Genomic DNA, 14,285 nt, shown 5'->3' on the forward strand with positions numbered 1-14,285 from the left:
TCTTCAATTTTATTTTGACTGCAACTTACTTGGGTGTCATAATTATGTGTCTTAATTTTAATTTAATTAATCTAATTCTAATTCCAATTCTTTAATTAATCTTACTTGGGTGTCATAATTTAGTTGCTAGGACCCCTTTAGCAACCAATAATAGTGTTTTAATTTTTTTACGATTTTTTTTCCGAAATAACTTTCCATACAAAACAGAATTAACTGAAAATGAATTCAATTCTGCTAAAAAATACTAAAAGTATTGAAAAAATGCATTGTCGTCGTGTTCTGATATATTCTAAAAGTTTCAAATGTCTAGCTAGTCGGAAAGTTAGTTTAAAATCTTCAATCGTTCAATACAAATTTTAGACAAACAAGAAAAAATTTGTACTGGACAAACAAGAATACGAGGTAATAAAAACGTGGTAAAATACTGATGCTTCATAACCAAACGTGGAATCCATGATATGTCTGATTAAGACCTGGTATGATGCGTGATGGGTATAGTTTGGTGAGGCCTTTAACTTTAATGAGTTTTTATTTGTATGCCATGTCTATTACAGAGCATGTCGATGATTTTAGCAAAATTTTCCCTGTCTATATAAGTTCAAAAGAGTCACGGAGATTTTTGAACAGATTGATTATCTTCTACCAATACCTACATCCCTTACCACAAATCTACCCTTGTATAGTATTAATATGAATAAATAAAATTGATGCTTCTCGAGATGTCATAATTATGTATTTAGTGTTTACTGTCTAAATTAATATATGTAATTGTCAAGTGATACTTAAGTTTCCTTCAAAATGACATTGAAAACAGTAATATCTGACTGATGTATTACAAATATAATATATGTATATATTGATACCGTCATTGCAACTCTGCCGCCATACGAGTATACGAAGAATATTGTAATTTTACATTGTTTTCTCTATTTATATAATTGTATTTATATATACCTACATCATATATTTCTAAATAAATAAGATACCTACAAATAGTGTTAAAACTTTGAATATTAAATAAATGTAATAATCATGTAGGTACTCCCTGTGAATTTAACTATAGAATTAGTAGCTTTGTTACACAGCATTACAAACTCTACACGTATGGGTTTACTCTGAACCTTTTGGACACGGTTAATTGCTATAACAGATTTAGTCCAACCATTTACAGGTGCGGTCAACTGTTATCACGGACTACAGTTTACATATCCAATTTTATTAGGATATAGGAGATTTCATAATAATATACTCAAATATTTTGTAGAATGATATTAATATATGTTCAACCAAGGAATATGTATAGGAATATTACTGATTATACAAGCAAAAAAATACATGCTATTAATTGTAATTGGTAAGTACATTATAATCACATGATAGCTTCTATCATAACGTATTGTTTTAATTGTAGATTAAATAACTCATCTCAGAAATATATGGATATAACAAAAAGTTTTGATGTTTGGTTGAGCTATAAAAATCTAAAATAAGTGATATTTAAAACTTTTTGAATTTCCAAGAAGTTATTGTGTTTGGCCATCATAAACCGGACATTGCCAAACAACGTGATTTATATTATATTTATTGTCGTTTCCGCATTGATATTTGGATAATTTATCATACCTAAGTAAACAAGGGATGCTGCATAATTATAGTGATCAGCTCTGTAGTATTTAATGTTTATAATTTATTGTTTCCATATCAAGTATTTTATTTACATACCAAGGCTTGGTTTTACTACTGTTATATGATTAAAAATACTTTTTGCATTTCGATATAATTGTTTTATAAGTCTTAAACAGATTCCTGTTAGGCACATACTTAAAATGCAATAAATCAATATAGAATAATTAAAAATTTTACTGTTACAATCACATATTTTTCTCTAATCCAATATTTAAGATACATTTTCAGGAAAGACTATAGCGCTTCTTCTCGCAATTTAATACATTTTTTGATAATTTACATTTAAAATTGTTTAAATTAAGAAATACATCTAAAAACATTAAAAAGAAAACAAATTTCATAGTCAAAGATAAACTTTCCTTCTCTAATGGAGTGCAGTTTGAATTTTTTATACGTATTTATTTAAAATCATCGTTTTCAGTATGGTTACAATATTAATAATTCAGTATTGGTTTCGAAACGAGCAGTGATATTTATTTGAAAATGTTGTTAGTATCCCTTTAATGTTTATGATTTTTAAATTCCAGTGGCGAAGGGTGGAGGTAGGCTGTTAAGATCCGACATAAATAGTTCACAATAAACTTTATCAGTCATACGTATTTGTTTTCATTGAACTAAGTTTACAATTTACATTTCGTGTTGGTTAGTTTTTAAAAATCAATTAAACCCTGCCTAAACCAAACCATATAGTTTTGGTGTATTTTGGGCGATCATTAATTATCATTCTTCATATTTTTTTCGTTGGATTAAGACTACATATCACACATATTGTTGGTTCATTTTTACTGTTTTCTGTTAATTCATTACGCCCTGCATGCATAAACTATAATAAATAAAAATATTATTCTGTCTATAAAATATTCAAAGTTATATATTATAATTGAATTACATAATTTTAGATATGTTATAGGTAGACGAGTATTTTTTGACTATTATCTATTATTGCTTGCTTTTTGCAGAGTTTAATTGAATTTTAAAAATTAACCAACATCATCTGTAAATAATTGTAGTTTTATTTCAATGAAAACAAATACGTATGACTGACAAAATTTAGTGTACACTATTTATGGCGGATCTTATCAGCCTACCTCCACCTTTCGCCACTAGTATATACCTCATACCATAATAATAGAATAAGTTTATTCGGTACTGTTCGGTTATACGGAATACAGCGGAAAACACATTTTGAAAATAGCCGATAAACTGGATTATTTGTTAGGTTAACCTAACCAAATCTAACCTAACCTAACCTAACCTAACCCAACCTAACCTAATCTAAACTAACCCAAACTAACAAATAATCCAGTTTATCGGCTATTTTCAAAATGCGTTTTTCGCTGTATTCCGTATAACCAAACAGTACCGTTTATTCAAATGAGGTATGTATGAAAATTCATGTTGGTCATATACTTATTAACGTCTTGTTTGCACCATAACATAGTTTGATTGATATTTTAGTGAAATCGATTCAGGTGAACACATATAAAGTTTAGCGCTGAATATAAAACTTTTAAGCCCATTCAGAAGATGCTAAGCCCTCGTATGGAATTGGTTAATAGATTCAAGCGATACGAGGGTATATAAAAGCCGCAAGCATGATTGTGAGAGTCCGTAATCGATAGATTATCCAAGTAACGATCTTCCCACCAATGTGTACTAAGGGTTGCCATGCAACTTAATTGATTCAGAAACTTATCATAAATTTAAGACAAAAAAGCTTCATTTATTTTAAATGAACTGCATAATATTTTCGTATCTAAAATAAATTTATGTTAAAACATAGCAGTATAATAAAATATTCTAAATCCTTATAGCGTCTGTATACGTGCATGGATTTACTTGTACCAATAGTTTATATTTTAAACTATTGCGATACTGACTGTTTACACATAAAAGTGCTGGCTGTCTCGCCAATCTCATTCTTCAAGAGTAAGCGAGACGAGATGTTATCATTTTGTGGTACTATTTATCGGTTAACCCCAAAATGAGTTTCTGCGTAGTTTAATTCGTTTTTTTACAGGTAGGTTCGCTTTTATCGTTCTATTGCACATGCGCAGATATTGCACGGTCCAGGTGTTGCGTGAAAATTTAGAAGCTTCTGAATTGTTTGATTCATGCATGCAATCTTGCAATTTTCACGCTAATAAGTGTTTACACGTGCATTTTTTTATTATGGCCGCAATAATATGTAAATTTTATTGATATAAAATAAATAATAAAAAAGACAAAAAAGATTTACAATAAATTAGTTATTTTTATCCAAAAATTTGTATGTATTTTATCACGGCAGAAGTTTTTTTCTCTGCAGTTCTGATTCTACAGACTTGATATTATGAACATGTTAGTTTCAAATTCGGTTACCCTCATTTTTAGATATTTTTCTTGATGCTGGTTCTCATACATTAACCATCAAATCTAGCTCTATTTGTTTGAAAAATATTATTACCTACATCGGAGGTGGATTTCAAAGTTAGCTATAAATAGTCATCAGACGCTATTTTTTATATTTCCTGACCAACGTTAAATATGGATTTTATGAATTTGAATAATTTTTATTAAATTTTATACATTTGTTTGCAATTTGTAAGTGTTGACATGTTAATATATTAGTACATCCATGATGGCCGTGTGGCTTAGTGTCGGCCTATAGCGTCGTGGGTCCCAGGTTCGAATCCTATGTCTGGCAAGTACACATATTATTGATTTTCAATTTGTGTATGAGTCAGAGTATGGACCTAATAGGTTGAGCAAGTGGCTGACATCCATTCCTCATAAAAACATAATCTGTTAATACAAACATCCATTCTGTGGATGCCCATATATGAACGTATTAAGATCGGACATGGAAGGAAAAAAAAGATATTTGCAATCATTGACGGTTATTTTATATTCAGAATATAGACGTAACCGACCTCGAAACAAACAGTCTTGATAATAATGATAAACGTGCAAGACAGTGGAATCTCACGTAATAGTTTTTCTCTCAATGGTCCAATACTTGACCTTGAAAGAGTGTTGTAAAAAATTTTTCTATCAATTAAACTTTTAATGGAGAAGTTTTTAGAATGGAAATCATAAAACTTACAGAATTCATTTAATTAAAATTTAAATCTACCAAATTGATTGCCTGGACAATTCAATAATCGCCGACGAAACATCTGACTTTCATTTTTACACTAGAATTATTAAAAAAATATTAAATATTATTTGTAGTGGAACTGAGTAATCAATAATATACAATTATTGTTTTGTAATGACATAGTGAGTATAAGATAAATATAGACAATAATTAAAAGTCTACACAAACTTAGGAAAGAAATTATCCGGCAAAGCATTCAATGATGTCAGATCAGACAATTCATATTCTTTCGCCTTTAATACCATTTTCTTCTATGTCATAATTGTTATGAATAAGGAAAATATTTTTTATTGATTTTATATATTTAACCACGGTAACCCTACTTGCGTTGTACCCCAGTATCCACCACTATTCAATTAATCCACATCTTCACTGCGGTGACTGTAAACTGGTAGTTTAATAAATTGAATTTCGGTAGATAAATTGAAAATTGTTCGCCGAAAGCGTATGTATGGGTATTTTCAATATTCATTACATAAGCAGTAAAATTGGATACGTACTACCTTTTTGTGCTATATAATGTACTAAGGACTTGATACTTTGTAAGTATATACTTTAAAATAAATTCTAAATTTATACAGCTATAGATATGATGTAGTTTAATACAATATTATTATATCTTAGGACAATATGCATAGTCACGCTTGTGAAAAAAGTGAGGTTATACGTCACTTAAAATATGAACGCAACTAAGTAGAATTCCATAATAATTTCCATTCAAAGTAGCGCTAACACAATCACTGCTGACCTGTTAATTTATTTTTAATTAACACATTTAAATAGCACGTTAATTATATCTAATGGCCAGGTAACGCAAACGCGCCATCAGCACTAAATGAGTGAAAGAATAACACATAACGTCCATTTATTTACGTAAATATGAATATGCACAATGTCTTTAGTATATAAAAGTATCGTTTTATATTAGTTGGCAGGGTAAATGGTGTCAAACGTTTTCCTTGACTAATAAATTTTAAATATACGACAGTTTGCAAAACATAAACAACCCGCATAAATAATTCCTATAAAGAGTGAGAATCTATTAATGTCGTCGGAAAGTAATGAAAATAATATAAAGTAATGAACTAATTATTAAATATTATAAAATTACTATTCTCAAACCGTAAAATATAATTATTTAAAAATAGCTAGAACTATAATAAATGTCTTAGAGAAATAAGAAGGATTCAGAAGTTTCTGTATAACAATACTATTTTAAATACATTGAAGGTATACAGTTTCTGTTAAAGTTGATTGCCACGCCTTTTCCACTGTAAGCACTGTAGTTTACGGGTATTATTATTTTTGTAGGTTAAAATTATTTTTTACCTAGATTTAACAAGCGGTCAACTACACTGTGGCATTCTAGTCTTGCTTTAAGAATACAGTCTATGAAATAACTATGTACATAGGCAAAAGAAATTGCATAGTACCTATTTATTTGGGTAGCCTCCTCTGGGATTGCCCGCTTATGGAACTCGAACGAGCGGAGGTATTTGCCAGGGTCCGTCCTCACACGGGCCCAATTGGTCATGGAGATATGATGGCAACCGAGGCCAACTTTGCGGCATTAGAGAAATTTGCAGCGTCGTATGGGGAGCGGGATAGTCCCGACTCTTCTGTAGACTTATCCATTTCAATTCGTGACACTCGGTATGCGGGTAAACAAAGCGCTTAACGTCAGCGGGTAGCAGAGTCAGTCCAAAAAAAAAGGAAAAATTTCTTTCTTAACTTTATTCTTTAAGCACTACGGTGCATGGTTGCAGCATAAGTCCCGTGCGGCTCCGTTTCGGGACGGAATGAGCACTTAAAATCACTTCTTTCAGACACGTTTAAAGCGTCATAGAAAGCGGCCGTGCATATCCACGGCTGTGCAAATATGACGGGTGGTGGTGGGAACTTTAACGCAGTACCTATTTATTTATTGTCATAATCATATAATATTATTACATTTTCAATAAAGTGTTAGTTAATAAAATTATGTTAATTTGGCATTTATTAGTAAAGCGTATTATTTGAAAGTTAGATGATTTATAAGCTCGTAATGGTCATTATAAATAACAACTTAGTAATTATTTAATATGAAAAATTAGCCTGCATTCTAAATTTTAAACGATTTCTTTAAATTTCAATTGATTAACGCGTGGAATAGAATAATAAAAAAAATGATGAACACTATACCTAGTATCAATTCAGTTACATTGCAATAGAGGTGTCATTTTTGTTCTATTTTTAACCCATAGCTTACGGACCACACAAAATTGTGTTTTTGCTAATTACTTTTCAAATGCAAATTAACACGTTAATTACAAAATTAATTAAAAGGGCCCGTAAGCATTGTGTTAACTATTAAGTTAACTATTAAGTATATAAGTACTATTTTTTATTTAAGACATTTAATAATAGGTACCCAACACAAGTTTTCATTACAAAATATACTTCTTGATCAAAACACTGAAAAAAGTGTAACGTCAAAAATAGATTTTATGTTTTATTGATTGATCATACATGAATGTTGAATGAATGGTTATGTTTTTTTTTATACAAGTAATCATAATCTATTTAATTCATTATTATTCAAATCACAACGATTCGAATAATTTACTACGACGGGCGTTCATTATATTCTCTACCTCAGCATGAAAACGACGATAGAAAAGAATGATTTAGTTTTTTTATGAGCCTCTTGCTCTTAAATGGACTTTGTACATTACTGCTGCAATGACGTTAAGCCTTTTGAAAAAAATACATATTTTTGTTTCTTTCAAAACCACGCTCTTGCCACCTCTTTTGCTCCTTTTCGTTTGAAATGCGATAATATCTTAAAAGATTTTATTTTTAAGATTTGAAACAGGAAATAATCTGAGGAAGTCAAGACTAAACTGAATGCTAGGTAGCTTAACTGCTTAATCCTACATCCTTGGATGGTAGCTTGCGCCTTTTTAGGCATGTGCATAGTCAAGTTGTCTTAAAGTAGCGGCACACTTCGAGTGAGTTTTCCACGATTTTTTTTCATTGGTAAGACTTCCAGAAAGTAATCATTTAATTACTGTAACTTTGTATGCTTCAATTAAATTATGTAGTAAGAACTTTGGAAGCAAAACTTCTTTGCATCAGAATTTTTTTCCACCGTGACCTTTTTAGGGATGGGAAATACCTTCGACTACATAATAATATACTCCATGTTTTACTTATAATGTGTATAATACATGTATATTTAATTGTCGTGCATCCTGAGACCTAGGTTTGAATCCTGGGTCTGCCAAGTACACACATTGTTTTTAAATTTGTGCACGAGTCAGAGTATGGACCTAATAGGTTGAGCAAATGGCTGACATCAATGGAGAGTAGTATATTTCTTAATTGATTTTAGCATTCACTGAACACATCTTATATTAGCCTTACATGTATTTACATGAACTATTTTTCAAGTCATCTGGTTGATAAAAATAAACCTTTAAAGTAATTGTATTTTTTTTTATCTTGCTTCCACATATAGTCCAATACGTAGTTATTCTTTAATAAATTCAACACCATTATAATACTTGGTCCAAAATTCCAACACCATAAACTAGAAACATGGCTTAATGGACCTCTTTTTGCTTCTTTTCGCTTCTTTTCTCTCTTGAGAAAACATTTAATACTTAAAGGTATAATTAATTAAACAATTTTTAGTACGATTACATGAGAACTTTCTTGCCATGACATTACTTTGAGTGTCTTAGGTAGGTGATAATTATAATGAACATCTTACCGTATATAAATATTCATTTAAAAAAATGTTCCTCCAATAGTTTTGTTTTTAAGATAATCCAACCCAGTTTATCTGCTAGCAGGTGAATAAAATGATGAAGGGTGATTTTTTATTAATTTTGAAAGATGAATGAAGTAGAAAGCTGATTGTTTATTATTGTTTCGAATTTTCACCTGAACAACGTTTGGTTGGATCATCGCTGTCTTCTTCGCATAAAAATTTCTGTAGAACTGGATCTAACATACCTGAAAAAACAATACGTAGAAAAATGTAATACGTAAAAATAATGATATCATATAAAACTGGAAGATTTAGTTTCATTCTTGAAACTTGTTGTGGATACTTTTAGTCAGAAGCGGAAAACCTATTATATTTAATGTAGTCACTGATATGGCGGATGAAAAGTAAGTTTCACCATACCATGTAACAAAATGGAAAAATAAAGTTTATATTGAATTTGTAATACATGATAATATGTTAACGGTTTTGTTCGTGAAATAAACACAAATTATAAAATTATTTATATGACAGATGAAAACGAATGCATAATAAGATGTTTTATAATGATCATATTTATTAACACGTTGAGCTCATAATAAAAACATGACGAATTTAAACAATATGTTCAGAAAGGATACAGTGGGCTGATTAGATGTAGTGTGGATTAATATTTGTATACTTTTTATCAAAAACTGAAATGCTTTCAGTGATAGGAGTATTTCTCTATGGGACTTTGCATACATTTGTCACATTTTTATAGATAGTTAGACAATTATGACTATTAACGACACTATTTTATATGCTCGAGCATTTTACAGGGCTATTCTAACTAGTCAATGACATTATTAATGGACGACTCACTCAGTACAGTAGCTAGCAAGTAAATTCAAACGTAACATTCGCACGTGCATAGGTAGACGTCACGCAATATCCATTATGCGATATCACGCATCGGGAATTTATAGCAATATCACCTTTATTGTAATGGCGTTAGAACAGTGTTTCTAGTATCAATGTTCGTTTGAGCGAACCCGTTCGAACTGAACCATTCGGCAGACCCGACAAGAAGCTTCGAAAATTTATAGCAATATCACCTTTTTTGTAATGGCGTTAGAACAGATTATGCCATTCGGCAGACCCGACAAAAAAGTGAGTGTCATTTTTTTTCCAGATGCTTCGTCCATATTAATGTCATTGTAACTAGTTAAAACGGTAACACGGTAATCCGTTTTCGATATTTTACTTGATCCAAAATAACACGAATATCGCTCGACGCAATACTGTATTCATGTTGGTTGTTTTAGTTGTGTACAATAATTGGTAATACACGGCACTGGGTCTATACTTGATTCCAAATATATTTGATTTAAATCAAGTATAAAGTATTTAAAAATATATTGCCGGACTACTCAATGATATTGAACCGCTTGCTGTAAATCTTAAAAAAAATATCACGCCAGATAGTAACATCCCGAGATAATCAACTGTCTGTATACGATACAGCTCTGTTTAATAATCATTTTAATTGCTTTTGGAGTTCAGTTGTTATGTTATAATAGTTGTAGTATAATATAGGTATGTAATTTTACTACATATTTTTATCAACGTTTTAGAGTCAAATATTATCATATTGTAACATATATGGAAACTTACATGTCATATCCAATTTAACTATAACTCTTTGATATCTATCTATATAATATTATTTAAACAATTTGGTTTTAAGCGTGTGCGTATATGAAGCGCCTTGTTTCAAAAGCCCCTAAAACGGTTTTTGAAAATTTTTGAGTTAGATATTTAGATGGATATTTTTGTGACCTATATGATGGCCTAAGATTGAACTTTAAAAAACGCCAAAATTCGTCAATACGTATGACCAAAAATTAGGGTAAATTTCAAAACCCGCTAAAATGGTTGGGTGTGCTTTTCAAATACCGCTAAAATGGAAAGCCAATATACTCATTAGAATGTAACAAATTAAAAAATAAATACATAAGGTTCACAGATTTAATAAATATGATATTTTCTCATTTTTCTCAAAACTACCTAAAATCGTTTTTTTCTCATTTTTCTCAGAACTACCTAAAATTGTTTTAAAGGCTTTTGAAACTAGGCGCTTTATATGATATTTTGCTTCTTAAACGGTGCATTTGGCTTTTCACAAAGTGAAAATGATATGAATGCATTATTAAATTCTTGATGGCAAACAATTTAATGTGTATATTACTTTTAAAATCGATCATATTTAATAATTATTATTACTTTACTATAGCAGTGGCATCTGTGAATAAAAACACAACTATTTTGTCAGCAAAGAATTGCAAATTTTAGATCTCAATTTATTTACACAACAAATATAAAGAGTAACACAGTTTGTTGCTGCAAGGAAACGTCGTGTAGTGAAATTAAGGGTTAACTAGTTTTCTCACAAAAACTTATTGTTAGCCATTCATCTATTGGGCAGATTATTGAACATATGACTTTTTTGATTAGATTCAAATACATAATGTAGAACCTATTCCTATGAGATATTCTTCTTTAGAGACTGCAAATGTGTTCGTCACTAGTTATCATACAATATCTATATAAATTAATTAAACCGCCATTTGACGAATTATTGTGATTTCTTTATATATCACCATTCCCATTCACTGCGTCCAACGCAACTGGTGCGTTGCCCATAAGGTGGCCATTAGATATAATTAGCATATTATTTAAATGTGGAAATTAAATATTAGTTAGAAGATCTGCAGCGAATAATATATAAATTTTATGACGTATATAAAAAACAAATTGATACCATATATTTCAGAAGAGATAAAAATTGAAGTTATATGTATGGTTAGGTCATTATAATAATATATCGACTAAAAATAAACTACTTATTGATTTTTGCTTTCATTTTTCTATCTATTTATTAGGTTATTATGTTGTACAATAATATAATGTATTTTTTTATGTAATATGTACGAAGGAAAAACTCTACTTAATAATAATATAGGATACATCTGCACAGCAAATCTAAACAACATTGCAGAATTTGGGATGTTTGTTTTTTGAACGTAAAGATGGCGGTAAAAGAAAGCGGATGTTAATATTATTTGTTTTATTTCATAAAAATCCCGCTCCATTTCCGGCATTTATTCATAATGCTGATGCTTATTTTCGTCCGAAGGAGCTGCCTGACTGAATTTAACTTTTTTAATAATATCCAAGTATAAAATGATTTGTAAAGTTAACGTGCTCGAAATGTCGAAAGGGACTTTTTATAAGAGAAACTTTGAAAAGATATCATGAAAAAGTCGAAATTGGGAACCAGAGCAAGGAGTACAAATAAAATAGCTTGCATATAAATTTGGAAATATATATTAAGCCCGAATCGTGGGCCAAATTGCGCCATTGTTTAGAAAGTTTCTCCAAAATTTACTTAAAAATAACTCATACCAGTCGAAGAAAAAGTTTATTTATTGCTAATACAGAATTGAGTTCTTTACAAAACAACTCAATTTTATTCGAATAAAAATATTACTGGGCTTGACAGAGTTATTCCGTAAAAAATTAAATTAATTTTGATACAATCTAGCTACATTCTAAATAAATATTAATTAGTAGGTACCTACTTAATTATTTTGCATTTATTGTATGATGTAAAATTTAATTATGCAGAGTATAATATTATTAATATATAATAATGATAAAGTAAAAGCGATCCTCATCAATGGCAGTCAAATCAATCAGGTCAGCAACTATATCTATCTCGGATAATAAATTTCAATAGACGGTTGTATGTATGATGAGATTCCTTGCGGAACCAAACTGGCGTAAAATGCATTTGGACACATTAATATCTTTAAAAGTGAGTTCATTGTGTCTGAAGGGTAAAGTATTCAACCAATGTGTACACGATTACACAATTTGATAGAGCTTACTAAATAGATGAAAATACAATGGGTTGGACATGTCGCGAGTGGATAAATGCTGGAGAAATGCCGTCATACAATGGTACCCAATGGGCACTAACTCGCTGGATGGATGAACTTATAATGTTCGGTGAATATACGTGGCAGTGAAGACCGAGAAGAGTGGAGGAAGCTAGGGTAGGCCGTTATGCAGCAGTGAATCGATCCTGTCTGATGATGATGGTATATAATATATTATAGTAAGTAATTGATAAGCTCGGTGTAAAGGTGTATAAGTTTTTACATACCTACTAAATACTTATTTATGCATTAAAAGTATTTTATTCAATAAAACGGGTTTTCATAGAAACATATCGAGTTTAATTCAAATAAAAAAATACTCAACAATTTAAATTATTACCTCCTAGTATTGTTTTTAAGCACACGAGTACATAGATATAGGTGGGTCGTTTTAGAACCGCACCAACAAAATGATATATTTATGAATTTTTAATTTTATATTTCACATTGAATTCGATTTATTCAACTTCGTTACCCGAGCATTTATATCATTTTAATTTTCAGTGCCCTAAATAATATCTTCGCTTCAAAACCAAAGTACATGACTGCGAATTAGCCTTCATGGCCAATGGCTACGAATATGAGAAAACCGACGAATTTATATTCCTTGGATGTCAATTTTAACGTCAAAATGACCAACTAAAAACATAATATTAGATGAATTATTATGCTAGAAAAAAAATTATAGTGCGGTTTATGAATTATCCTTCACATTAAACCTCATCTCAAAAAACCAATATATAACCTTAAAAATACCCAATTAAGCTCATATTGACCTACAGGGTGGAGGACTGGGTTTGAATGTAAATAAAGAAGAAACAACCGTGGGTAACTTTGAAAGGTATTGATAAGAGTTTTTGAAGCCAAACGTAATAAAAATAGGACGTTTCGATGCTTTCCTGTCATCTCACGTGAACGTAGGGCATCTTAACTTATTCTCGACCATGTCCAATCCTAATAAGATCATATGGGCCTCCGATGAGTAGAGTTTTGTATTAACAGATTTTGTTTTTACGAGAAATGGATGTCAGCCACATGCTCAACCTATTACGTCTATACCCTGACTTATACACAAATTAAAAAAACAATAAGTGTACCTATTTGCCAGACCCAGGATTCGAACCTGGTACTGATGACGCTATAGGCCAACGCTTAAACCGCGCGGCCATCGTAGTCAAGTCTTATCATAGGGGGAAATCACAAAGTTACAAAGAAACACAAAGGAACGAGGAAGAGGAAGGAGAAGACGTTTCCTGAAGGCAGCCAAGCCGTTGGGTTGAAGTACCGATGATTATAAACTGAATTTATACTATCATATATATATATATTAAAAATACACTTTTCTCACTCCAGTATATGTTATTATAGGGTTTCACTAGATTTCTATAGCGAATTTTCATTTAAAAGTATTCAGAACCTCTCAACCAGTGTGTTGCATATACATTTTTTCCCGTAATTTACTTTCGTACAGATTTTGCACATAAAGAATTATAGAATCTTTCAAAGAAAATTTATCTTTTGAGTCTATTCATTATAGAAATTTCTAAAACCAAAAATCCGGAAGTCTATAGACATCAAACGGCTGAAAAATATTAAATAATTGTGTTTTTCTGAAACTGTTTTTTTTTTTTTTGAAAAATATGGTTCACTGAATTTTGTGGATTATGTATATATTATGTATTATGTTTTTTATAATTTATTAAAAATGATGCAACATCATTACAAT

General features: G+C 30.4%; 1 protein-coding gene across 2 annotated transcripts in view; it reads right to left on the minus strand.

The window, feature by feature from the left end:
* The window catches only part of Mp (collagen XV/XVIII-type protein multiplexin), a 971,377-nt gene that overhangs the window by 143,597 nt on the left and 813,495 nt on the right, over positions 1-14,285 (minus strand). For both annotated transcript variants that reach the window (XM_085959748.1, XM_085959749.1), the window contains one exon: positions 8,753-8,824. In XM_085959748.1, coding sequence (XP_085815874.1) covers positions 8,753-8,824 — 72 coding nt within the window. The remainder of the gene's footprint in view (positions 1-8,752; positions 8,825-14,285) is intronic.

Source organism: Rhyacophila brunnea, unplaced genomic scaffold (genome assembly GCF_057557595.1).
Source record: "Rhyacophila brunnea isolate RB1 unplaced genomic scaffold, BYU_Rbru_1.0 scaffold_9, whole genome shotgun sequence".
NCBI lineage: Eukaryota > Metazoa > Arthropoda > Insecta > Trichoptera > Rhyacophilidae > Rhyacophila > Rhyacophila brunnea.